At 32.3% G+C, this 25,554-nt stretch overlaps 1 protein-coding gene across 4 annotated transcripts in view; it reads right to left on the reverse strand.

The window, feature by feature from the left end:
* Positions 1-5,608: 5,608 nt before the first annotated feature.
* The window catches only part of LOC111617795, a 44,316-nt gene continuing 24,370 nt past the window's right edge, over positions 5,609-25,554 (reverse strand). For 2 of the 4 annotated variants that reach the window (XM_023359097.1, XM_023359095.1), the window contains one exon: positions 5,609-8,166. In XM_023359097.1, coding sequence (XP_023214865.1) covers positions 6,060-8,159 — 2,100 coding nt within the window. In that variant the 5' untranslated portion in view covers positions 8,160-8,166 and the 3' untranslated portion in view covers positions 5,609-6,059. Of the gene's footprint in view, positions 8,169-8,243; positions 8,267-25,554 lie in introns of those variants that run through there. The other 2 variants (XM_023359098.1, XM_023359096.1) reach the window with 2 other exon arrangements.

Below are 25,554 nucleotides of genomic sequence, written 5' to 3' on the forward strand. Positions count from 1 at the left end.
ACTAAATTTAAAGATTTTTAAATATTTTTCTCTGACAAAATACAGGGTGTATCAGAATGACATTTTAAAAATTTGAGGAATTGTAGAGAATAAAATTTTGAACATTTTGATATAAGGAACCCATAGCCGGAAATGTGATATAAAGTTTCTACAGTGGTAGGAAGTGCTTGACCGACCTTCACTTTGGTAGTTACCCTTCTGTCCACTGACGTCATGTTATTGTTCTTGACTTCTTCCTCTGGGTTATGTAAAGTCCCTTGTGTACGCAACACCTGTAGGAACAGTTCATGAGCTTACAGAGCGCATCTTTACAGCATTTAATACCATCAGAGGAGAGTATGGCATCTTACAGAGAGTCAGAAAAAACATGGTTTGTCGTAGCACATTATGTAACGAAGTTAGTGGTCATTACATTGAGCATTTACTCTAAAGTACTGCACCCACTGATTCGATGCACAGTTTGATTTTGCACTCTACTGTTTTGTCAATAAAACTTGTCATAAATACTGTATTCTGCTGTTTCATTCAGAATACCAACTGCAAAGTGCTGTAGAAACTTTATATCACATTTCCAGCTATGGGCTTCCTTATATCAAAATGTTCAAAACTTCATCAGCTACAATCCCCCAAATTTTTAAAATGTCATTCTGATACACCCTGTATAAAAGATGAGATTTTAATCTTAAAACAGCTCCACACATTCAGTATTCACCAAATGAGCACATTTTTGGCTAGTATCAAGTATTGTTAATGTTTTTACTCATGACTAATCTTTGGTATTCTTGGTTTCCTCGCTCCTTGTCAATATATTGCGCTGAATCAAAAAGGACAAATAGACAATTATTTGGCAATTGGTAAATACCAAATGTGTGAGCCAAATGTGTTATGGTTCTCAACAGAATTTTATTGTAAGATACATTTTTAAAGTTAAATACAAAACAATTTATGATTACAGTCAACCCCCCCTATAACACAGTAGATATATTCCAGCTTTTATGAATCCATTTTCTACGAGTCCAGTGAATCACAGCCCGGCACGTATGCAGTTTACGGACTACAGCTGTTTGAAAGGTTTCTTCCATAAAATTAATCGATTCTAGACTAATTTGACTCAACATTTCCAAAATACGTATAATTTTTTGGGAATAATCCATATAAACTATGCTATAAACAAAAAATTGTACAGAGCATGCACCGTTCAACTATGCCATTGCTTAAGCTTGTTTTCATCGTGGAGCTTGTCATCGAATGGCGCTCACGTGCTTCCTGATAAATTATTTTTTTTGAGAAAAATTTGCTGAACTTTGGAAACATCATTAATATAAATATAATTTTTATGGACATTAAATAATAAATGGTTTCTAGTAAGTCTGCTGCTCGTTTAAACTCAGCGGTTTGTGCAATATCTGCTATTGGTCTAGATTCGACCAATCCTGCCGCAACACGAGTCCGCGATGACGTTTTACAGAATTATAGGAGTTTTTTTAGCATGTTTGTACAAATACTGTCGCAATTTTTTCACCGTGATATAGGAATCCGAACTATAGGAACCTGTGTTATAGAGGGGGGTCAACTGTATTGGAGCTTATTTAAAACTTAATAAATCAATTAAAAAAAAAAAAAAAATTGCAGATGAAATGAGGAAAATGCATAAAACTTGATGAAAATTTCTATTGCATTCTACCTTAAAGGAAGAATGAAATATATTGTGTGTGAAGCATTTATTTCTTAAAAAAGTAGCACTTACAGATCCAGGTCAAAGTAAAGTATGATAGTAAAATAGTCACAGTACATTAAATATGAAATGTTATTACTCTGTGCTGCAGTGCATACTTCATAGCAGTATTGCCTGTTGTTAATTCTGTCTGGCAACTCACTAGGTAGCAGAGACCATTTTTTTCCAAAGCTATTCCAAGTCCATGAGAAGCTGGATTTGGAAAGCTGAGAGCAGTAACGTCTTTTGAGAGCATTTTACACATGCTCTATGGGATTAAGATCTAAACACCTCACTGGCTAATCCATACATACAGTTCCCCTGTCCCAAAGATATTAGCCTACAAGCCTACCTCAACACAGGTAAGTCGTATTGTTTTGTAGAATAAATGTATCATCTATTGCACCTGCATAAGCACAAACAATGGGACTAAGTATCTATTAAAACAAGAAATAACTATTGGATTGATTATTTTATCTCTATATCTTCTAGCAGTTATGGTTCCTCTCAGAAGCATTTAGAGGTCAGTGTGAGATGTCACCCTAAACTATAATACTGCCTTCGCCACAGATATCCTTTTTACTGATCTTAGAGGGCTGATAGTGTCCCATGCTCTCATCAGATGAGAACAAGGGACGAACTTTGAATTGCTCTGCTAAGTTTACTTTGACTCATTTGTAAATAGCATTACTTTCCAATTAACATAAATTCATGCCCAATTCAAATATTTCCTTCTGTAATTGGTGGTAAGAGGTCATACAGATCTTGGTGAAGCAATCTGCACACAGTGAAGCAGATACCAGTATAATATTAGCCATAGATAGGACAGATCATAGCTCTAAGCAAATAAATGAAGATAAAGATTGTGTTTTTGGAAGCCAAATGTGTAATTTGACAGCCTATATATGCAACAATTAACATATATAGAACTATATATATATATAAATGGAGGAAAAGTATGGCGATCGGTCAAAAAATGATCCCCCAAATTTTTAATTTTTAAAAGTATTATATTATAATGTGTAGCGTACTAACTTGTAAAGTTGCGACCAGCGTAATGTTGCAAACATGTGGCTCGAGGATTGAGTATCGCCAATGTATAATTACTGTTCATATTCCGGTCAAATCAATAAGATTTAGAACTTAAAATGTTATCGAGCAGTCATTATTTTAGCAAGTTGTGTGTGTACAGTATATCACGAATCCGTGTACAATAGTGCGGTATTAATTATTGGTCCTATATCAAATGGTCGCGATATACGGATGTGGCGGTACGCCATGTCTTTGTAAATAGGGGTAGATATAAGTTTTATTTCTCCTAAATTCCTTTGTCTTTAACGTCTGTTTCTAGAACTTTCTAACCTATTCTTTTTCTACGGGTGGGGGACAACCTTTGTCCAAGGATGAAGGGAAAAGACAAAGGGGATACTAAGAAGCCCTGAGGCCATCAGTAAAAACGAACAAGACACTTTTGGGTCAGCGTCCGAGGTGTACAGATGTAAGAAAGAGCAAGCTAAAGTTTTTCGCCTAGTGGGACAAAAGAAGGCTTGGAAGTTGTCTGCGAACGGACGAAAATTAGAACACCCACATTAAGACTTCAAAAACGCTCTTGAATTCTCAAGAGACGGAAACAAGAGGAAGGAAATTGACTCAAGTACCGATATAGAGAAGATCGGAGACTGCCAAATTTACCCGGGTACCCCACAAAATCTGTCCTTTTTCCTTGTCTCTTCCCTTCATATTTCTTATTTTTTTCACCCTTCTTCCTTAGAATATAAGTTAGGGTGTGACTATGCAGACGCGAATTTAGAGCGAGCGATTTAGTTTTCGGGAAGGAAAACCATGCACAAACGAGAAGCGAGAAATAACGCTAGCGAGAGCGAATTTCTGATTCTCGCACATATCTGACAGGTTTTGATATTTATCGCGTCTCGCCTCTTCTCGCTCGCTCGCGTCTGCATAGTCGCACCCTTAGATTAAGGTAGATTTAAGTTAGTTGTAATCTCTCAAACCATAATTTTTACATTGTCGCGAACACGTGTCTCTTGCCTGTGAAAGCATAAAGCAGTGTTTCTCAACGGGGGCGATAACGCCCCCATGTGGGCGTTTTTCCATGTTGAGGGGGCGATTTGTAACAATTTATATTTTGGGGGGCGAAAAACAATTTTCTGGGCGATATAGTAAAACATTATATTAAGAATAATTAGATATTTTATTCGTTATATCGTACAATAATTAAACAAACATTATACTAGTCACTAGTCTATTCGATACAGTATGAATTTGGCGTTAGCGTTGTCCCTGGCATCGGAATTTTGAAGTGAAGGGGGCGATACGTACTACGTAACGGTTTTATTGAAGGGGGCGACAATTCGTTAGAGGTTAGAAACACTGGCATAAAGAATATGTCGGACGGCGTCGAACTTATGTGAGTACTATAGTTTGGGATCAAGTGTTTAGTGTAAACGAAACAGGTGTAAGAAGGAAACATCAGACGTCTTATGTTGCATCTGACTAATATTTATTATCATAATATATATCATGATAAAATTATTGTCGTTAGCGAGCGTTTTACCTTTGTTGCTTCATATAGTCAATAATAATAGTGAGTAATTTCTAATTACAATAAAAATACTATAGTATATTATGATCTATCACGTAATGTCTCCAAAGTTCAGCAAAAAAAAAAACAGTTATCAGGAAACACGTCGGAGATGAGTACTCACGTGACAGAATAGCACCGACAAATGTCACATGACTGCTTCGTACGCCGATGTGCCGCTCCGCGACGAAAACAAGCTTAAGCAATGGCGTCTTCGAACGAAGTACACTCGGTAAGTATTCCGACAATTTTTTGTTTATAACATGTTTTATATGGGTTATTCCCAAAATATTACACGTGTTTTGGAAATATTCGAGTCGAATTAGTCTAGAATCGATTAATTTTATGGAAGAAAACCTTTCAAACAGCCGTACCCCCTAAACTGCACAAGTGCCCTTATCGATTTTGCCACATTAAATCTTATCAAAAGTTATGTCGAGACTAGAATAGTAAATATAAAATATATTCAAAATAATTTTTAAGAGTAATCTAACAGAAATGACTTACCAATTAGTTGTCTGTTATTAACAAAGCATTATTGACGTGCAGAAATGTTTAGATACCGGTATATAAATGAAACGGATATTCGAAACGAAAAATAATTTTCACTTCGATATTATGAAGTCATTTATAACCGAAATCCAAAAAGAGAAGAATATTTTCAATTGAAAATTAATAAAATAAAAACCATTTCTATTTTAATCATCGCGTCATTTTATATTACCGTTTTTGTTATCGTAGTGGCATTAAAACAATTATTATTCGCCTTAAAATTTCTACGTTATTTATTATTAAAATCATTTAATTAGTTACTAATAGTAAAAAAAGCAATTAATCAATTATACAACAGAAAATTTAAACCAAACATGTTATGTAAATTTTATATTTACTTTAAACGATTATATATTATCTAAAAATGTCTCAATATTTAATAGTTTAAAATTTGATTTATATTAAATTATTACTCAACTATATTAAAAAAAAACTAATGTATCAATTTTTTAACTCCCATTATGAAAACTATTGTATCACGGTCTTTTGGCTTTAATTAATTAACGGACATCCCTCGCCCGAATTAGTCCGTTAAACCGAGGTTTTATTGCGTGTGCAATCTTAAAATAATTTATTGAAGCTAGGAATACTGTACTAAAAAAAAATCAATTCGTTCAACTCCAATAGTTATTATTCTAGTTTTGAATACATTGTGCGATTTAAAACTAGACATCATTCAAGAATAATAATAAATCGTTTATTAATTTAAATATATTTCTTATTGCAAGAATTAACTATGAATTTTTAAACATCTGCTAATAATTACATTTTAAATATTCTTTCCTAAAATTATACTTTTGACAAATTATATTTAGCTGTTTTAGAAGACCAAAAAGGTAATAAATGTATCAATCTGTGACCTCAAGTTTTAATTAATTCTTCTGAATTTTTACAGTTGATTAAACTTCTATGATTTGCTCTTCCTTTACTACCAATTATTGTACTCTTGGACTGATCATAATGTCCACTGGGAGGATTAATATGATTGAAATAATAAAAAAAGGCACTAACTTTTATGGAATTTATCAAATATAATTAAAACCACTTAATCTTGAATTCATCATCATTATTTTTGATGATATAAAATTCAAAACACAAGCACTATTAAGAATGTTTGAAACTGGTAAAATGTTTTCAGTGCCCTTTCACATGATAAATTATCTGATAAAGATAAATTATGAAAATAAAAGTTCAATTTTGACTATCAATCACAACTATTGAAGATCCGGTAGAACTAATAAGTTCACTTTCTAGTATATTTTCAGCATCATCACTAGAATTTCTTACTGAAGATGTAATATCATTAATGAGTTTAGAATTTATTAATTTATCACACAGTTCTCCATCTAAATTCTGTTCAATATTGTTTTGTGGCAATCTAGTAGATGGCAATGGAGTCTTGACATTTTCAAGATTACTACTACAAGCAGATGGATTTTGACCATCTCTTTTTTCGAGGTACTGTAATTGTTGTAGTTTCTTACTATGTTTCAGACCTTTCAAATGTTGCTGAAAGGGAACTTCGCCAGTGAAATGCATACTACATTTGTCACACACAAAAAACTGTAATGAAGCTGTTAATTGATCTTTACCAATAGTTTCAGAGAAAAGTACATTTCCATTATTAGAATATTTGTTGCACTCTGAATTTTTTGAAATTTCTTTTGGATGTTTTATTTCTGATAAATGATTTATATTTTCATGATTTATATTATATTTTCTGATGAAATTATTTATATTTTCTGATAAATGAATTTTTATATTTTTATCTTCAAGTACCTCAAAATCTCTTTCATTAAAATGTTTATTTTTGATATGTTCTTCACAGGAGGATGTAGCTACAGGTACATTATTATGAAGACAATCTGGATTATGTGACAAATTTTTGGGTTCATTCTGTTGATTATTTTTGCTACATGCTTGCTCAATGGTTTTGGTCTGATTCAAAGGACTCTCATTATTTTCTATACTGGATGAAATATTCAAATCTTGTGTTTTTGAATCTTGAGATTGATTAGCATGAGGATTAAACTTTTGTAGCATTAATTTTTTTTTTAAATGTTTGACACTATCAATGTGTGTTTTAAAGGGTATAATTCCACTACAAATTACATTGCAAATTTCACAATACAAAGATTTTTCTGCAGATGAATTTGACAGTGACTGAGTTGGATAAGAATTAGAAACAGGTGATGTTATCATAGAACAAACTTCAGTATTTAAAGAAATGCCCTTTGATTCCTGTATAATTTTATCCTGTTGGTGTGAATTGCTTTCTTCAATGTTAGACATGGAATGGAATTTTAGTAACTCGGCCTTCTTTACTTCTTTTTTATGTTTAGATCCATTTATATGTTGATGGTAAGGTATTATTCCACTTATGTCTACCTTGCATATTTCACAAGTAAAAAATTGTGATGATTTATTTAAATCACCTATTGCATTTTCTGTAAAATTTGCATCAACTTCATTAGTGCTATTATTTTTCTCTATTTGCACTTTTTCATCTTTAATAACAAATTCATTTGGTATCTTTACATTCTCCGTAGAAAGATTCTGTTCTGTAGTTTCTAAAGACATCTTTGACAATGGATTCTGTTCACAAATATTGCACCATGAAGAATTATTACTTTCACAAGTAGAACTAGTTACATCCATATTATCATCATCATTACATGCATCCCATATATTTCTTGTTAATGATGAATCAATAATGCTGTTATTTAAATTAGATGTATTATTATGACTTTGTTGAGACATTTCAAAAGGTTTTGATTCTTTTATTTTTTCATTTGACTTTATCTCATTCATTATATCTAACTCTCTTAATTTCTTCATATGTTTTTTCCCTTTTAAATGTTGTTGAAATGCCTCATATCCACTACAGCCGGAATCACAGATATCACATTTAAAAGGCAAATCAGTAGATGCATTGTTTGAATGAATTTCTACAAAACTTCCTTCATTATTAGACTCATACATTGTTTCATCATTATTCGTTACATGTGTTTCTGAAAAAGAAGATTCAGTATAATTTATTCCATTGTCATTTTTCAGTTTTTTGATTTGTTCAATTTCAATCAATTTTTTCTTATGTTTTTTGCTTTTTATATGATCTTGATATGAAGCATTTCCAGTAAATTTCTTATTGCAAGGAGGGCAAGAAAAACTGAAGGAATTACTTGCTGAAATATTAACATTTGAATTTTCTGTATGTTCCTCATCATGGTCCACATGATTAATGTAGTCTTCCACATCCGAGAAGTTTTTTCCACATTTACAAGAAAACATTTTCTCTCTGCAAATAAATAAATATATAAAATTAGTTTTCTGAACATTATATGTATATATGTTAAAAATTTAATAGAAATATACTATCAAAGATCTTTCATGTTTTCATAATTAACTTATTGAATTGTGTCTTTATCATGGCACTATATAGTAAATAAAAAAAAAACATTAATCAAAATGGAATAAAATTTCGGAATTTAGAATTTAATCTGAATATATGACAATAAAATTAGCTGAAAACATTTCTTCAAAATTAATATTTAACGTTTCGAATAGAATAAATGGAACTCTTTCAAAAGTAATTTCTGAACAGTTAGAATTTTTGAATCTGAAACTAATACAATGGAATATGATTACAGAACAATAATTCCAATACTGTGGTCCATGAGAAACTTGTCAATTTTCTAAAAACACCCAATTTTCTAAAAATACTTTTATTACTTAGCAAAATATTTTAAATTTTGATATAATAAATAAAATATTTATAAAAATTTTATCAACACACAAAAATCTTTTTTATATCCCAGTACACACAGATTTAGACAAAACTAACATTTTCAAACATAAACTTGGTCTTCATCAAGCTACTGACCAGTATAAAATTCAAAACTGAATTCAAACAACATGTTTAAATTATTTTAAAATTCCAAAATATTTAAAAACGTTGGAAAATAATTTTCACTGTATGTGCTAATAAAGTGATAAAAATATTATTTATTTGCAGTGATGTAAGGATAAGATGTAATTATTGGTGTAGAAACATTAGCTACCTGCTATTATTGTTCCTGTTTTTTCACAGCACCACCTCCACCACTCATACGAAATATTAGTAGAATCCTTTCCATTAATACAGTTGCCAGCCAGGCCAGCTTTGTATATTTCTAACGCTTCCAGGTTGTGAAGGTGTTGAACCTGATCTGACATGTGTCAAACAGGGTGGTGGTTGCCTCACTGGATATTCCTAGGTTATTTGTAATTCGCAAAGACCCATTCTGGATAAATCTAGATCTCCTACTAGGTTGCTTGACAGTGCTGCACAAAACTTTATATCTGAGCACTGAAAGGGGTGTGATTGAAATGTCAAAAACTCCAATGAACTAATTGATAGTTTACGACAAGTTAAGGCATCAGATGTAGCATGCATTACTGTCTTTGATTTTGTCTCCCTATACCCCTCAATTATAATACAATCATGCTTCTGTGCCCTCAGGGATCTGTTACTAAGCTGCAAATGGACAGGTATGCATCGTAAACATGTATTGGAGCTAACACACCTCTTATGCTATACCTCATTCTTCCACTTCAATAACTGTACATATTTACAAAAATGGGCCGTACCTACAGGCAGGACTCAGGACTTGTGCAAACTGGTGGTTCAACAATTAGAGCAAAAGGTCATACCTTTTGCTCTAAACATACAAGTTTATAAAAAGATATGTAGATGACAGTCATTCTTTGCAAGGTTGAGCCCAACATAAATGGTTTCTTAGATTCTATGAACAACAACCCATATGGCCTTACCATCAAGCTGGAGCAGAAGAGTGACACAAATGCACATTTCCTAGATGTCAACATTTGTCTGGACGCAGAAAGAGTGCAAACCAGAGTACATTACAAACCTTGCTACATACCAATATTTATTCCGTCAAACTCTGCGGACCCTTTTTCTTACAAGATCTCTGCATTCCATGCACTAACTAGAAGGGCATGCATGCACCACACTAGATGGGAGGATACTGTGCAGAATTAAAGTGCATTAATTACAACTGGCGTACCCGTGCAATAAATACATAATTTATTGCGCGGGTACACCAACCTGTTAACAATTTTCCACACTCGCAACACACAGGTAAAGCCCAACAACACCCATAAACATAGGAGCAAACAATCACGCACAGTGGTGCAATACAACCAGCAACTAAGCTCCATTTATAAATTGCTACTCATAAAGGCACAAAGATTGCATATAAGAGATCTAACATGGTATATGGGCTGTTGCACAATGACAAAGACAGGACAGAGGAAGGTCGGGCACAGGGTGTCTATATGGTTTCTCTCAGAGACCGCAGATTCCAGCGAGATCTAGTACACATCGGATCCATGAACCGCTCACTAAGCAAAATAATACAGGAGCATGGGTATGATACTGCCAACTAAAGGCATACCACCATCCTAGCTGCCTATGCCACAGACCCCAAAATACAAGCAGACCTCCAAAATAAGGCCAAATTGCTGAAAATGTCAGATCAGGTTCAACACCTTTGCAACCTGGAAGTGTTAGAAATATACAAAGCCGGCCTGGCTAACAACTGTATTAATGCAAAGGATGCCACTAATATTTCGTGTGCATGGAGATGGTGCTATTTAAAAAAAACGGGAACAATAGCAGGTAGCTAACATTTCTACACCAATAATTACATCTTATTTATTTGTGGTGATGTAATGATATTTTTATCACTTTATTAGCACGTACAGCAAAAATTATTTTCCAATGTTTAAATATTTTGGAATTTAAAATAATTTAAAACACATTCAAATTCCAGTTTCAAATTTTATACTGGTCAATAGCATGAAGAAGACCAAGTTTATGGTTGAAAATGTTAGTTTTGTCTAAATCTGCATACTGGGATATAAAAAAGGTTTTGGCGTGTTGATTTATCCTTCCCAGAGATTGTGTGAGAAGTTGTTTTATATATTATATATTAAAATATTACATTTTAACAACTTTTTAAAAAATAAAAAAAGATGTTCTTTTTATTGAACTTTTTATTGCATTTTATAATTTATTAATTTATTTTAAGAAAACTTATATTATTTTTTCTGTTTTCAAATACATTATAAAAGATGTCTGAGTTTCCTGTTAGTAATATAGTTTATTAATCTATACTACTATATAAAGAGACAATGTATTTTTCGTTTGTGACCACTAACTGAAAACTACTGAACCAATCGTTACCAAACTTTAAGGTTGTGTACACACTAGGCGTTTTTAAACACGCGTTTTAAAGAACCAAGAGTTCTATATAGGCGTACACACTCACGCGTGCTTTTGGCCAAGCGCGCATTTATAGATTTTTGTTAAAATGTGCGTTTTGCGGGTGTCAGCCGAGCGCTTTGAGATATATGTGCTGAAATGGAGAACGATCATTTCGATACTGATCTATTTATTGATGAAATCTAAAAGAGACCAACCATCGTCAAAGGATTTTATAGATACTTTAAAAGAATTAAAAAAACTTGGGTTCATTTTGTCTTAGTTTTGGATACAACTCCGCAAACATTCCATGTGTCAGTCTATCTCGTAATATTGGGTGCACCCAAAATTCTCTTTGCCTCTGCCATCGTCTTTTATAGTGACGATGGAGGAGGGGCACACAAGCAATTACTTTCACGTCCATTTTCAAACTGAGCCAGTGCGCACGCTCCAAAAACGCTCGTCGAAGGCCGAGCTAACGCACGTTTAAAAACGCCTAGTGTGTACACAGCCTAACTGTAGCATCTTTATGATCCCTGGAATGTTTACCATTAATCAAACCTACAGATTTTTTATTAATTAAATAAAACTGCAATGGATTTTTGTCTGTCTATTTCTCTCTCTCTCTTCACTAGATGGCAACACATGCTGTCTATAAGAAAAGTCTATTATTGAAGTTTACTATTATATTTGAAGAACCGACATTAAATTATAGTTAATTAGTTAATTAGCAAAATCTTTGAGGAATTACAAAAGTGACATCATCACGCTAGATGGCCGTATGTGTACAGTACTTATGGCGGGTTTTTGAATAGTTTCTGCAGGTAATTGTACAAAATATTCGAAATAGTTATTGGTGAATATTTTTGAGATTGATTGATAAATAATGCCGAGAGCTGCAAGAGCACAAATAGGAAGAAACAGTTCATAATTGTAGACGACATGAATCTACACTTCTACAGCAAAGATTGGAAGGGCAACGAATTCGTTCGGCTCAGAATTGAATGAGTGTAGTAAGGAATTTTTTAGGTTTCACATCAATATAACTTATTCAGAAGTTTTATGATTTTATTTTTTTATATTTTGCAAAACTCTACTACAATACTACACATTGATCACTCAAAAATAATTAATGAACAATTAGTTCAAATTTTCTAAGTTCTATATGTATATAAGAGCGGGCAGGCCGTGATGGGGATGCTTAATAACTAAAAGTTAACAGCTGAAAATAGGAGTCTGCAACCTTTCAAAGTTCTGAATTCATTGCAATAGAACATGTAAAATTATACAAAATAAATAATACAAATAAAACAATAAAAATAAAGTAAAACAACAATAAAAAATATAAATAAAAAACAAAAATAAAATGGCAATTATAATTATTTGTCCCCTTGGACAAGAACAAAAATTTGTACAAAAATTTTATTTTTGTTTTTATTTATTTTTATTTTATTTATTTACTTATTTTAACCCAGATATTTATTTCATATACTGTAATTTCACATATTCTATTGCATCAGTCTCAAATTCAAAAAGTAACTGTTCAGAACATCATTACAAAAGTATTCCATTTTGTCTATTGTATTCTAAACAGTTAAATATTTTGACTGAAAAATTTCTTGCAATTAAGAATTTCAGGAAGCCAACTTTCATTAAGTCATTTATTCATTTATAATTTCTATATTATAAAACTAATCAATATCTAAAATAAAATAACAGCAATTTCGATAATATACTTGAATGCTATTTTATTGAAGTTTGTTAACATTTACTTTCCTATAAATTTTTTTACAATTTATCAATATTTAAAGATATAGTTAAAATTGGAGAAATCATAAATACAGACAATAAACAGTTTTAAAAATAAGTTATTTACATTCAAATTTATAGAAAAACACAATAAAACAAACTGGATTAAAATCACAAGTTAGTAGTAACTGATATTGAATATTAAATTAAAAACTAGATAATTGTTCGTTAATATTTCAATTCTTGTATAAGTCATATTTTTGATGTGAATACATCTTTAAATTTGCTTCCATAGTGTGAGGCAATTCAGAAAACTGGTAACAAAATCGGGAGGATACAGTTTGGCATTGCAGCTACATACCTATCACCTACATCCAAAATTTAATTACACCACTTGATAGTTAAAGGATCAAAGAATTCATTGTTGAGTGGGGACTGTGACACATCACATGGAACGGAGAGGTCGGAAGCACTGCCATTTTGAGGTCGCTTTGCCACGTCACATACTTTCCATTTAGTATACATTTTGAATCAGAGAAGTTACGATGCTCATTTGCATTTCAATTTACAGCTCTCGTCAATATTTATTGATTGCTTACACAAAACATTAGTGTGGAATAGTTATGGTGAATATATATGACGTTAAAGTTAAAAATTAGAAAAACTTAATACAATGTCGACCTATACTTGTAGAAAAGCCAAATCAAAATATAGAAAATCGCATATGGTTGGAAAGGGCTTCTCAAGAGCAATCCAGTGATACCCATAAAACACCATATGATAGAGTGAAGTGGAGCTGGGAATATAAAAAATATGAAGGTGTCCGAGCAGATTAATGACAGTGCAAGTACATCTGCTGCTGGGCCAGCTGAGCCTATGCAAGTGGATGATGTAATCGCTTCTGTATCAATGCTGGGCTGTATAGACATTGATTGTGTGTTATTGCTGATTATGAAGACACATTGGGTGGCAGCTAGTGCACGTTTCACTACTACGTTTGTCAACAATCCATTCGGACACAAGTGTGACGTGTGACCGTCTATGATTTCCGTGCTTGTTGAAGCCACCAAAGGGAAAACACTTAACACTGCTTAGTAATACTTTCCCAGAGGAGGCAGTGGCTGACTTTAAACTGTGTGGTACATGTAGAAAATCACTCTGACAAAGTGCTCACGTTGTCACGTTCGAATGGATTTTTGCATCCACCTAAGCAACATGGGTTGCCTGCATTAGACCTGATCAGTGCACGTCTAGTATTGCAGATTACATGTGGCGTAGCTTTCAGTTGACATCACTGGCCCATCATCTTGAGCGGGAATTCGATCCATAGTCTGAGTTGCTGTTTGGAAGTGGTCACAGACGTTGATGGTTCGTTCTGTGCATCTAACTCCGCAAAGTGCTCGTCTTCACTGAGATCCAAAGGACTTCTTACTGTTAAGGAATGATTATGACATATATATATATGCTCAAAGAAAATATTACCCATTAACGTACGTACATATATTCACATAAAACACACAGCTGTGTCCCTGACACAGCCACACCCCACTTTTTACCCATTTCTACTTGTCTGAAATAAAAATGCAACTTATTATATATAGAATTGACTGCAACTTAAATTTGCAGTCTTAAATGGGAGAAATTCAGCCTGCATGCAACAGTAACTGAAAATGCCTAGAATGTCATCTTATTTTCTCACACATGCTGTTGAAAAGTAACTCATAACTTGAATGGGCACTATATCTGGGATAAGCTTGACAAGCTTTTCCAGTATTAAAATAATTCTGGAAATTAACATTTTTTTACTCTCAGCAATATCAAAAACATTGTTGCCTACCCCTAAGTTTTTTTTAATATATAACCAAAAAGCTGATCATCTTGTTGAGTAAATACAGCAAGAATAGACCTCAGTTTAAAAGTCTGAGAATTTAAAATTTTTGCAAAATTCAGGGAGTTCCCAGTAAATTTGGGAAAGTTAACAATGCTAATTTGGGAGAGAGAAAATTTTTGCAGTTAGAGCACATTTCATAAAAATGGTAGGTGATGTGGATGCTAGGTATCTTAACTGGTACATATAAATATGTTACACTTGGCAAGAAACAACTCAGAAAAACTGAAAACTTTGTACATAATAACACTTGTGTGAGATCCGAGCTTAGAATAAGCCGAAAATTGTTCATTTTCCCCCCTAAATTTTCGATGTATTTGAAATAAATTTGTTGCCTCCTCGTTAAAATAACATTGGTGGAAAAAAAAAAAATCAAATATCGATAGAAACTTATAACTTTCCTCGTTAATATAAACATTCAACCCTCGAACAATGACATTCCTCTGCTGCAAGACAAAAAGTTTAAAGTCCGAATTCGTCATTTTGTTTTGGTCCCAGGAACAACTTTAACCTCCACACCTGCAGGACCAAATCTACCTCTTACAATAGGGGATCACATGACTAATTTCCCCAGCATGAAGCTATAAAAGCGACTTCCCCCTCCTCGGGGGGGAGTCTCATCTATGGCTGGTCAGAAAGGATTGTCTCCGGGAATTTTAACTTTGTGCATCGATCAGAAGAATAAGGGCATAAACCTAACATCTATGTTGAAATCTACTAGAGGTATGGAACAGTTAATGTAAACTCTCTCTGCGAGTTAGGAGCTAGCGAACTAAATTCATTTCTCCAGATGTTAAATTTTGTAATCATTATTTTTTTTTGTTAATCTAATAAATCGTTGTTTCCATTGTTAAATGGTGTCATTTACTCGTGTATTGCCTACGCCTCGTCGACGACCCCTCTCACCTCCATTTGACCTGACAAAAAGAATCCCGACCAGTCAACTTCAAATTATACTTCAGAGCCAGTTGAATTTAAAACTTAATGTATATTTGAAAATAAACGTATGTACAATTACAATTAAAGTTCACATATAAGAATTACAAACATTAGATATTAACAAAGTTCAAAGTAATTATCCACTGCAACAGGTCCGTCGGAAAAACACCTTGCGACGTACAAATTCAAAGTCCACAACAATACAACAAGATGAGACAATCTTCTAAAACAGCGTAGGCGAGCTAAGGTCAGCGTGAGTTCACTTCCAATGTCCAAAGTAAACTGAACTTCCCGCCAGAACTTCTATGCTTTTATAGGATTGAATCAGCATTGGATTCCACCAATCAGCATTTACCAGCTCTATAAGACGTCCGCCGATGGTCTGATGTCTTTTAGCCAATGAGCAGTCGAGTTTTCAAAATGATCTGATCGCCGTATCTATGGCGACAACGGTCGTTCATAAAAAGGCGGGAAAACTGAGTGCCAGACGATTTTCATATCCCGACACGACCATTCGGGACTGCATTTGAAATTTAGCCATTTTGACAAGTGAGCAGGTTTAACAACCTGTAGCCGAAAAGGGAGAGTCGACGGTTCCCAACCTCCCTGGCGGTTCAAACTTGTTTTGTAAATTATTTTTAAAAATTTTCCCACCATAATAGCCTCACTCAAGTAGGTAGGCCTAAGAAGGCTGAAGCAACAATAAATTGCATTTCAGTAATTAAACCAGTTTCAACAAGATTATGTGGTAGGCTTTCAAGAGAGTGGATTTTCATTTTGTGAGATTATGGAATGGATTGAGATGTATCCACTGGACACAACTGTTGGTAACAAAGGTCAGGGGAGGAACTGTTATTAGTAGACTGGAATTCAGACCTCCCAGACCAACAGAGATAGATGATCAGTACTTACATGGCATGTCTGGCAGATTGGAGGGCATCTGCAGCAGAAATTCAAGCTACAGAGGCATCTTGTGTCACTACAAGAACTGTTTAGAATTGTTTACTCACACTGTTAAACAATGCAGACAGGCAATTTTGGATTATAATATATAGATTTTAAGTTTATCCATTCGGGACTTTTTCCTCTTCCTGATAAGACTTCTTCCACTGGTAAAATATTCTTGGAGAGATCATAGAGAATTTCTTTGGGATTCTTGACTAGAATATTCAGAGCATTTATTTAAAATACTGAGAGAGAGATTTTCTGAGACATATTTTATATATCTATATGAACGTTTTCTTTTTTTAGAATTTCAATGATTGGCTTTATCAAAGACTAAAAAAAGAAAACCTCAAAATTTTCTGATAACCATAATTGTTTTCGAATAGATAGATAGACTGCTAATTTGATAATGATACTGCATTGATACTGTATATAATATTGATACTACATTGATAATGATACTAAATTGATACTGCAGTTTCTCTCTAATTTGGGTAAAGTCACTGAACTTTTTGTTCTGATCCACTCTTTAGGAATGTTATTTTCTTTAAACTCTTCCAAAATTCATTAAAACCAAAATCAGAGCCAATGCAGTTTTTCAATTTCTCATTAAATATGAAATTAAATCTACTAAATAGCGTCCAAAAACAGGTTTACCATTGATCATTAATTCACCTTTGAAATTCCATCCATAATGACTTAACTTCAGTTTATTGATTAAATGCAGAACATATTTTTGATATAATTGAGGTACAGATATAGTTAACATGTTCATCAGCATCATCACCAGGTTTTTCTTTGGATTGAGATTCTGTTTCTTCAGTTTTATCTAGTACAACAGATACTCTAACAGGTTCTTTAGGTACAAGAACTGTTCCCAAATATCTTGACTTTACTGTCATCTCATAAATTAGTACTCACAAGTAATTCTTCGATACTAGAGTCAATTTTTATATTGGGTTTTTGATAACTTGTCAATAATTCCAGAGGAACTAAAGCCATTTGTTTGCCATTAAATTCTTTTTCCTATTGCCTTACCAATCAAACCACAAGCCATAAATTGTACAGCCAATCTAAATATATAAAATTGCTTGTCCTGACTGACCATCACCCAGAGCAGACTGCTTAACCTAAAGGTGAAATTTGGTAGACAGTTAGGGTATGCCATGGCAATGCACACTAAGAAGGGATTTTTCGAAATTCCTCCGCGGGCGGGAGAGGGAGAGGATTTAGTCTTCATCGAGTACTTTGAAATGTTATTAATTTAATACACCTGACATTGTTATAAATATTTTTATCTATTTCGATTTTAAAAATGTTCGAACCGTTTTAAATTCAAATTTGCATATTGGTTCGATTATAGAACGATTGTAAACGTTCCAGAAAATTGATCATATCAAAAATACTTCGTTTGATTCTCAGCAATTCTCATCATTCTCAGCGGTAGGTGTTATATAACAATTACTATGGTTGTTGAAATACTGAATATAAATGGGGTTTGCTTGCAAAATCTGCACAGGCAAAGGCGCGAGTAACAGCTAGTACAGCCATAAATAACAAACCCAACAGAAGGGGAAAAAACACACCACCAGATTGATTTACTAAAATTTTTCTTAACATTTAAAAGGAATATGTTTCATTCTGAATTTTCTGATAACATTTTTATATTTTCTTGATTTATGAACATTGGCAGATATATTTCTCTAAACAAATTATTGCATATTTTGCATAAACCTTTAATTTGACCTTTCAGTATTGCTATTTGCTGCAAAGGCATAGTCTTTGCCAAAAGTCCCAACCTGTGGTAATTTTTCTTTACATTATTCATTTTATCAGAAAATATATCCAAAAAAAAAAATGTCTTTTTTTATCAGAAAAACAAATCTCTCACAGAAAATTTCTTATCCATTTTAGGATGAAAATCCAACAACAAATAACTAAATTCTTTTCAGTTGCTTTTTTATATGCATCCATGAACAAATAAAAATTTTCTGGCAAAAGCTTGATGACCCAAACAATTCAATTCCTATCATGACTCCCATCATGATTATTTTTAAATAAAATTAAATAATGAGTATTTAAAGTTATATCTCTAATAATTCTATTTTTTGGAAACATTCTGCATTATTAAAATCACACTTACAATGATGAGATTTGGTTGTAAACAAATATACTGTTTTTGGAGATAATTCTGCATCAAATCTTCAATTACTATTAAATCCCATCCTTGTACAGATTCAGGCAAACCATATATATGTTACTGTGAATGACCGATATCTGACAAATGTCGAGATTCTCCAGTGAATGTCAGCATTCACACAGTCGTTTCATGTATGTACGAAATATTTGCTAAATATCATCATTTCTCACTTACACTGGCAAATGTCGACATTCAACATATTCTTATTACTTTTAATGATATGAAACCCGTGCTTTGCAATTTGTTTCTGCTCCTAACACAATGAAGTGCTATAAATTAAGACACTTGGCGAGTTTTCTCATCTTTATTTAGTTAGTTATCTAAACTAAATAAAGATGAGAAAACCCGCCAAGTGTCTTAATTTATAGCACTTCATTGTGTTAATGTAATAAAAATATTTCTGCTCCTAAGACAAAAATGCAACTTTTTAATATGTCAAAATAGGAAAAAGCTTAAGTAACAGCGCATGTAAATAAACTGTTAAACCTAAAACAAACAGTACATTCTAAAATTTATTAAAGAAAATAATACAATAATAAACTTACACATAAATTATGTGATTAACATTATACAATCTTATTTATTGCAACAACTTAAACTATTATGGCACTTTGAATTGCACAACTTGCTTTTACAACTGCATTTATTCATGAACACTTTTTGCAATGACAGCGTGTATTGCCTTGCTCTCCACTTTTCAAATTAGCTGCAGCTGCTTCTCTCAGTGATATTTCTTGAGAAGAAATCTCATCTATGGAAAGTAACTTTTATTTACAAATTACAAACTGATTACAGGTATAAAGCTGCTTGAGGGTACAGTTTTTGTTTGCTAATTTATAAAAGTCTGACTCTTCTATTCCAACTACAACCGCCAACACATTTCAGGCATCTGTACGACCACGGTCGACATCAGGGATTTGTATTCTTACGGTATTGCTGATTTGAGCAGAAGAAAACGGCGAAAAATTTGGTGACAGACTGTCGCCTCTCTGTCGACATTGGCTTCTCGGGTGTCGTTTCGACCTCCACCAAAGCTTATCTGTACTTGTCGACATACACTGGCAATTGCTCAAATGTATAATAATATAAGCAAATATTCAGTCTTTCACCGACGTATTTTGTGTGTGTGTGTGTGTGTGAACATTCACCAGAGAATATTGACATTCTCTAATTTCTGTCTTTCACAGTAACATATACATATAAAAATATCTGTTTCTTCTTGAAAGAAATGATAAATATACAGTAACACCACAAATCTTTTTAAGAGATTTATTGTAAATTTTGCAACAAATAATCTTTCTTACCAATGTAGTTTTTCTGCATTGGGATGGTCCAACAAATCATACTAGGATGTTTAAAGTGCATATCAATCAATCTTTTGGATCAAAATTTTATAAAAATTTACTAAAGGTATCTCTTTAAACATTAACGAATCCTTCTTTTTCTTTTCTACATAAATTTCTTGTACATCTTCTGCACAGTCTTCAAAAGAATCATATACTTTGTTACTTACATTGCTAATTCTTCTGTTCTTGTTAACAATTTTAAAACCAAGCTTTCCTTCTCCTTTCCAATATTCACTATTAACTATAAAGTAACACAAAGTAATAAGAAAATTGTCGAGAATATCAAAAGAAAAATTATTTACCGAGACAGCACAATCATCTAACAACTTGTACAAACTAGGAGAAACAGTATAATTCCTATTCTTGCCATAAGTAAAATTAAATCCAAAACATCTCCATGATTGCAGTTTTTTAAATAAATATTGTTTGATATAAATTAAGTTTTCAAAGAAAAGCCAATCACATTTTCTTAAAAGTATTATAACAAAAATAAAATATACCCAAAGTGCATCAAATCACTACTACTTACATATATAGTATAAATATAGATATTCTTATTTTATATATAGGTCTATATATTAATAAAAGAATTTAACAAGAAAACAAGTTTTGAACATTACAAGAAATATAATAAACAGACTGATAAAAAAAACTCAATATTTGTGTCCATCAAAAAAGTCAGTTTAGAAAAAAGTAAAACTTTTCTGGATATGATTTAAAACCTATTGTTTACAATCATGCAAATAGTTATTACAATATGTTTAAAATAAATAATACCCCTTGCCGTCCGGACCCAAGTTAACTCGGGCAGGTTACATAGCGTTGCAGAAAACTTGGTCCTTTCGGCCCTAAAAACTTTTTTCAATTTTTGGATGTTTTTTAAGTCTCCAAATTTTTTCAAAAGTTTTTACCCGCGCGAAAGAATTTTCGCGATTTTAATCTACCTTTAATGATGCATGATTAATGCTTAATTGTTTTTTTAATGCAATTTTTTAAATCAAATTTCATTCATCGTTCTAAAGTTTTAGTGCACAAATTTTACTTTGGTAAAGTTATTTAAAGCTAGTTTCTGATGTCAAAAACAACCTCCAATAGTTTAATTTTTTTAATTAATAGATTTTATTATATATACGTTTAATTAAATAGGGGGGGAGCGAAAATCACAATAAAAATTTTATTTTTTTTTAAATATTTAAAAATATACGACCAGCTAGTATTCACCGTACTTTAAACCCTTCTTCTGAGACGTCTGAGAATGTCCCCGGAAATCCAACACCAGCTGTTCTCAAGGTCATCCAGCTGTAAACACAATGACTCATCGGTGTCAAATTTTGAGGAAAGGCGAGACAATAAAAAATAAAGTTTGAAGCCTTTTCTTCAAAATTAACTCATTTCTTTCGTTTTTTTTTTCAGTTTTAAGTATTTTTTATGTTTGATTAAAAATTCTTAAACAAAAATTCGGGAACAAGTGGTTAAAAGTAAATAAATAATATAGAGAAGGAAAATGAGAATAATATATACAGTAAGACCCTGCTTAATGTTCCTAGTGACAAGTGTTTCATTTAGCACTTTGTCCCTAGGACAAAGTGCTAAATGAAACAGCATTAAAACAAGGTAATTTTAACACAGTAAATTGGGAAAGGGGAACACTCAACCAAAAATAAACAATTTTAATTTTAAGTTATTTTTATATTAATTTGCATAATAATATATGTTAAATAACATACATATGTACACAAAAATATAAAGTTCATTTTTGTAATGAAGTTCCTGGCTCTTCTGAAATTCTTGATGTTTTTGTGATGAAGTTGTCTAGTGTGATTCATCACTTCTTTTTCTTTTGTTAAGCAAATGTCAGTCAGTAGCAGGAGATCGCATCTTGCTTTTGCACTCCTTTCAAAATCTGGATCATTTGCTACAATTTAATCAATGATTTCAGTTATTGTTACCAAACTTCTACTAAGGAAATCTGTAGAGAAATTCTTCGAATTCTTTGTTTACAGAATCACTATTTTCCAGTTCTACATGAATTCCTTGTTCTTCCAGTTCTTGAAAGTCGTCGTTAGTAAAGCTCTCACCAGAAATCTGCAGTAACTCCTCAATATCATGCTCATCTACATCTCGTAGTCTTGCTGTATCAATTAGGTTGACAATTTACTCAACGATAGGCTCTTCTTGTTGAGAATCCTTGGATCTCTCCACCCATACCTTCCACATTCCATTCATGCATTTATCTGTTAATTCTTGCCAAGTGAAGTCCAACTAACTTGTAAGACAAAAATGGGGAGGGGAGACTTAAATGGTCATCCGTTTTATTTCATTAAATTTCACACAGTTTATCATTATATGAATAATAAAATGCATAAAAATTTTGACAAGGGGTTCAGTTTTTTTGGACATCCAAAGAGAAGAGGGATTATAGAAACTTGGACAAATTGGGACAATGGGAGAGAAGTAAAAATTTCAAGAAAAATGAGGATGTAATTTATGGACAGCCCCTAAGAAACACTTAAAAATGAGTTATTGTAAAAGCAAAGCCATACTGATCAGATTAAAGTTTTCTTGGTCTATTGTTCTCTTATAGTATGGAGAAAAAAAACTTAAAAACTTAATATTTTTCCCAGTTTGGCAGGCTTCCATTTTGAACAGTTTTTTTAACCTAGAAAATCATTCTGTTCTGAAGAATTTATCCATTTTGGTAGGTTTCTGTTTTATTCAGATTTTACAATATACAGTGATACCTCGGTATACGTCTGCTTTAGAATACGTCAAATTCGGAATATGTCCTGTTTGGACGAAACAAATTTTGCTCGGTATACGACTTAATTCAATTATACGTCTATGAACAAGTAGCACTATCGGTATCAGCGGCGGCCTTATCCATTGCGAGGCTCTGGGCGGCAGATCTTTGCGAGGCCCTGGGCGGCAGAACTTTGCGTGGCCCTTGTCCTTTGTGAAAAGTATGTGAATTGAAATAGTAGGCACTTATTAATATTAATATATATTAAATTTATTTTATTGTTATAACTAATAGCCAAGGATAAAATAAAAAGTTTTAAATATCAACTTTTTTCTACTTGGTTGTTGCGCGAGGCCCCTCCAAGAGCAAGGCCCCAGGCAATTGTCCTGCTCGCCACCCCCTAAGGCCGCCACTGATCGGTATACTAGACCAGACTAGACGTTCACGGTGCCACAGTTTATAACTTTGTTAAATTTCTTTAGATTTTAATTTGTAAGTAAAATTTTATTATTTTTATTAATCATGAATTGCAAAAGGGCAAATGAAAAGCAACAGAAAACTAAAAAAATGACTAGAATCACAATGGAACTGAAAAAAGAGATTTTGAGAAATATGAAGGTGGCATAAGTGTTCGAGATTTTAATTGTTGCATACCGTATTCCGAGAATGACAATATAGACAATCGTGAAAAATGAAGACATTATTAAATCTGCTAACGTTGCGAAAGGGGGATAAAACAATTTCTAAACAGAGATCAAAGACATTAGATCATGTTGAAAAATTGCTTTTGCTTTGGATAGCTGAAAAACAGTGTGCTAGAGACAGCGTATCACATCCATTTAGTTGCGAGAAAGCTAAAAAGATACATGCTGATCTCATGAAAAATCAAGCAGGAACTAGCCAGGAAAGCGAGGTGTTTCAAGCCAGCCATTTTTTTTAACATGAGAACGGATTAATCATTTTTACATTACTTCTTATGGGAAAGGTTGGTTCGGTATACGTCCTATTCGGTATAAGTCCAAACATCAGGAACGGATTAAGGTCGTATACCGAGGTTCCACTGTAATTTAATTTATTTGAACAGTTTATAATTTTAAATTGAAAAGTTTCTTTCTTATTGTTATTTTCAAGTTTCTAATTCTTCATTAAATGTGGCTTTGTCTTTTTTTGACACACAATTTATTTCTTTATATAGAATGATGATCAAAATGCTAGCAGAGATTTTGAAAAAAAAAGTGCATAAAAAGCAGGTCTATCCAGGCAAAGAAAAAGTAATGTTGAATTGAGGAAAAAATACAGATTAAAAATTTAGGCAAAATTTAAGATTTGAACTCATTACAAAGAAAAACAAAATTGAAGCATCCAGAATACTAGGAAGTTTTTGTGGTTTTAAAAGAGAATGCAGAAAAAAATTAGATGGTAAAGCAGCTAGAATTTTTTTATTCATTTAGATAATTGCAACAAACAAAATATGATTTTGTTTTCTTCAGGTAAGATTATTCCCAAAAAAAGAACTTACAAAAAAAAAAAAAAAAAGGAAATAAAAAAGCAGGAAATCAAGTTAAAAGGAACATATTTCTTTAAAGTAAATAGATTTAGATGTGCAGCATTGAATACTTGATCTTCAAAAATCAGCAAAATGAGTACAAATATCTATAAACCAATATCTAACAAAACAATAACAATTCTTAAAGCATTATCTGCTTTAAGACAAGGAAATCATCACAACAAACCAAATAAATTACATAGGGAGATGGTTCAATTCATTCAGGACCTCACCAAGTCTTTCAACTTAATCACTATAGTAGAAACCAAATTATAATAGAGTATCTTCAACATGATCTAAACATATGTATGCATAAGAAATTTATGTAAATTGGTGCTAAAGAAAACAAAAAAAATACAGCAAGTGAAGATAGGTACAGGAAAAAATTTTTATGTTAACAATACTGTATTAGATTTAAATTAGCAAAATGCAATAGTTGTCACAGTTGGACTTACTACAGAACAAAATAGAAACAAACAGAAAACACAAAAATTATAATTTTAATTTCAGCTTAAGATCTTTTATCTTTTCACTTCAAACAACTAACTTTGAATGCTTCAGAGTTCAAATGAAAAATTTAACAAAAATTAGCATCAGAGTTTGAACTGCACATGCAGTGAAAAAATCAGCTGAAGGATAAACACAATCATGTCCAAGTCATCTCTTGCTCTTATGCTACACATATATGTTTACAGTACATTTTTTGCTTTATTTTTGGTGCTTTTGGTTATATAAACTGTATTGTCTGTTATTTGTCAAATTTTTAAAAATTTCTTCCTGAAATCTTTCTTTGTTGACAGCTTTTGGGCATATCTTATGTTTTATATCCTTTAGTTTAAAATTTCCCAAACAGAACCTTTTAAACCACATTTGACATGTTCAAAGTAGTTAGGATCACCATCATATTAAAAAAAGTTTTTTTTACTGTTTGTACAGCATTATTATGCTTTATGAGTTTTGAAAAGGATATATCCCTGACATGCTTTTTATCCAAAGACATTACAACTTGATTTTATTCAAACAAAATATGAAAAAAAGTATAAAGCAAGCTTCTAAAGAAAGAATAAA

This window comes from Centruroides sculpturatus, unplaced genomic scaffold (genome assembly GCF_000671375.1).
Source record: "Centruroides sculpturatus isolate CEXI.00-Female unplaced genomic scaffold, Cexi_2.0 scaffold277, whole genome shotgun sequence".
NCBI lineage: Eukaryota > Metazoa > Arthropoda > Arachnida > Scorpiones > Buthidae > Centruroides > Centruroides sculpturatus.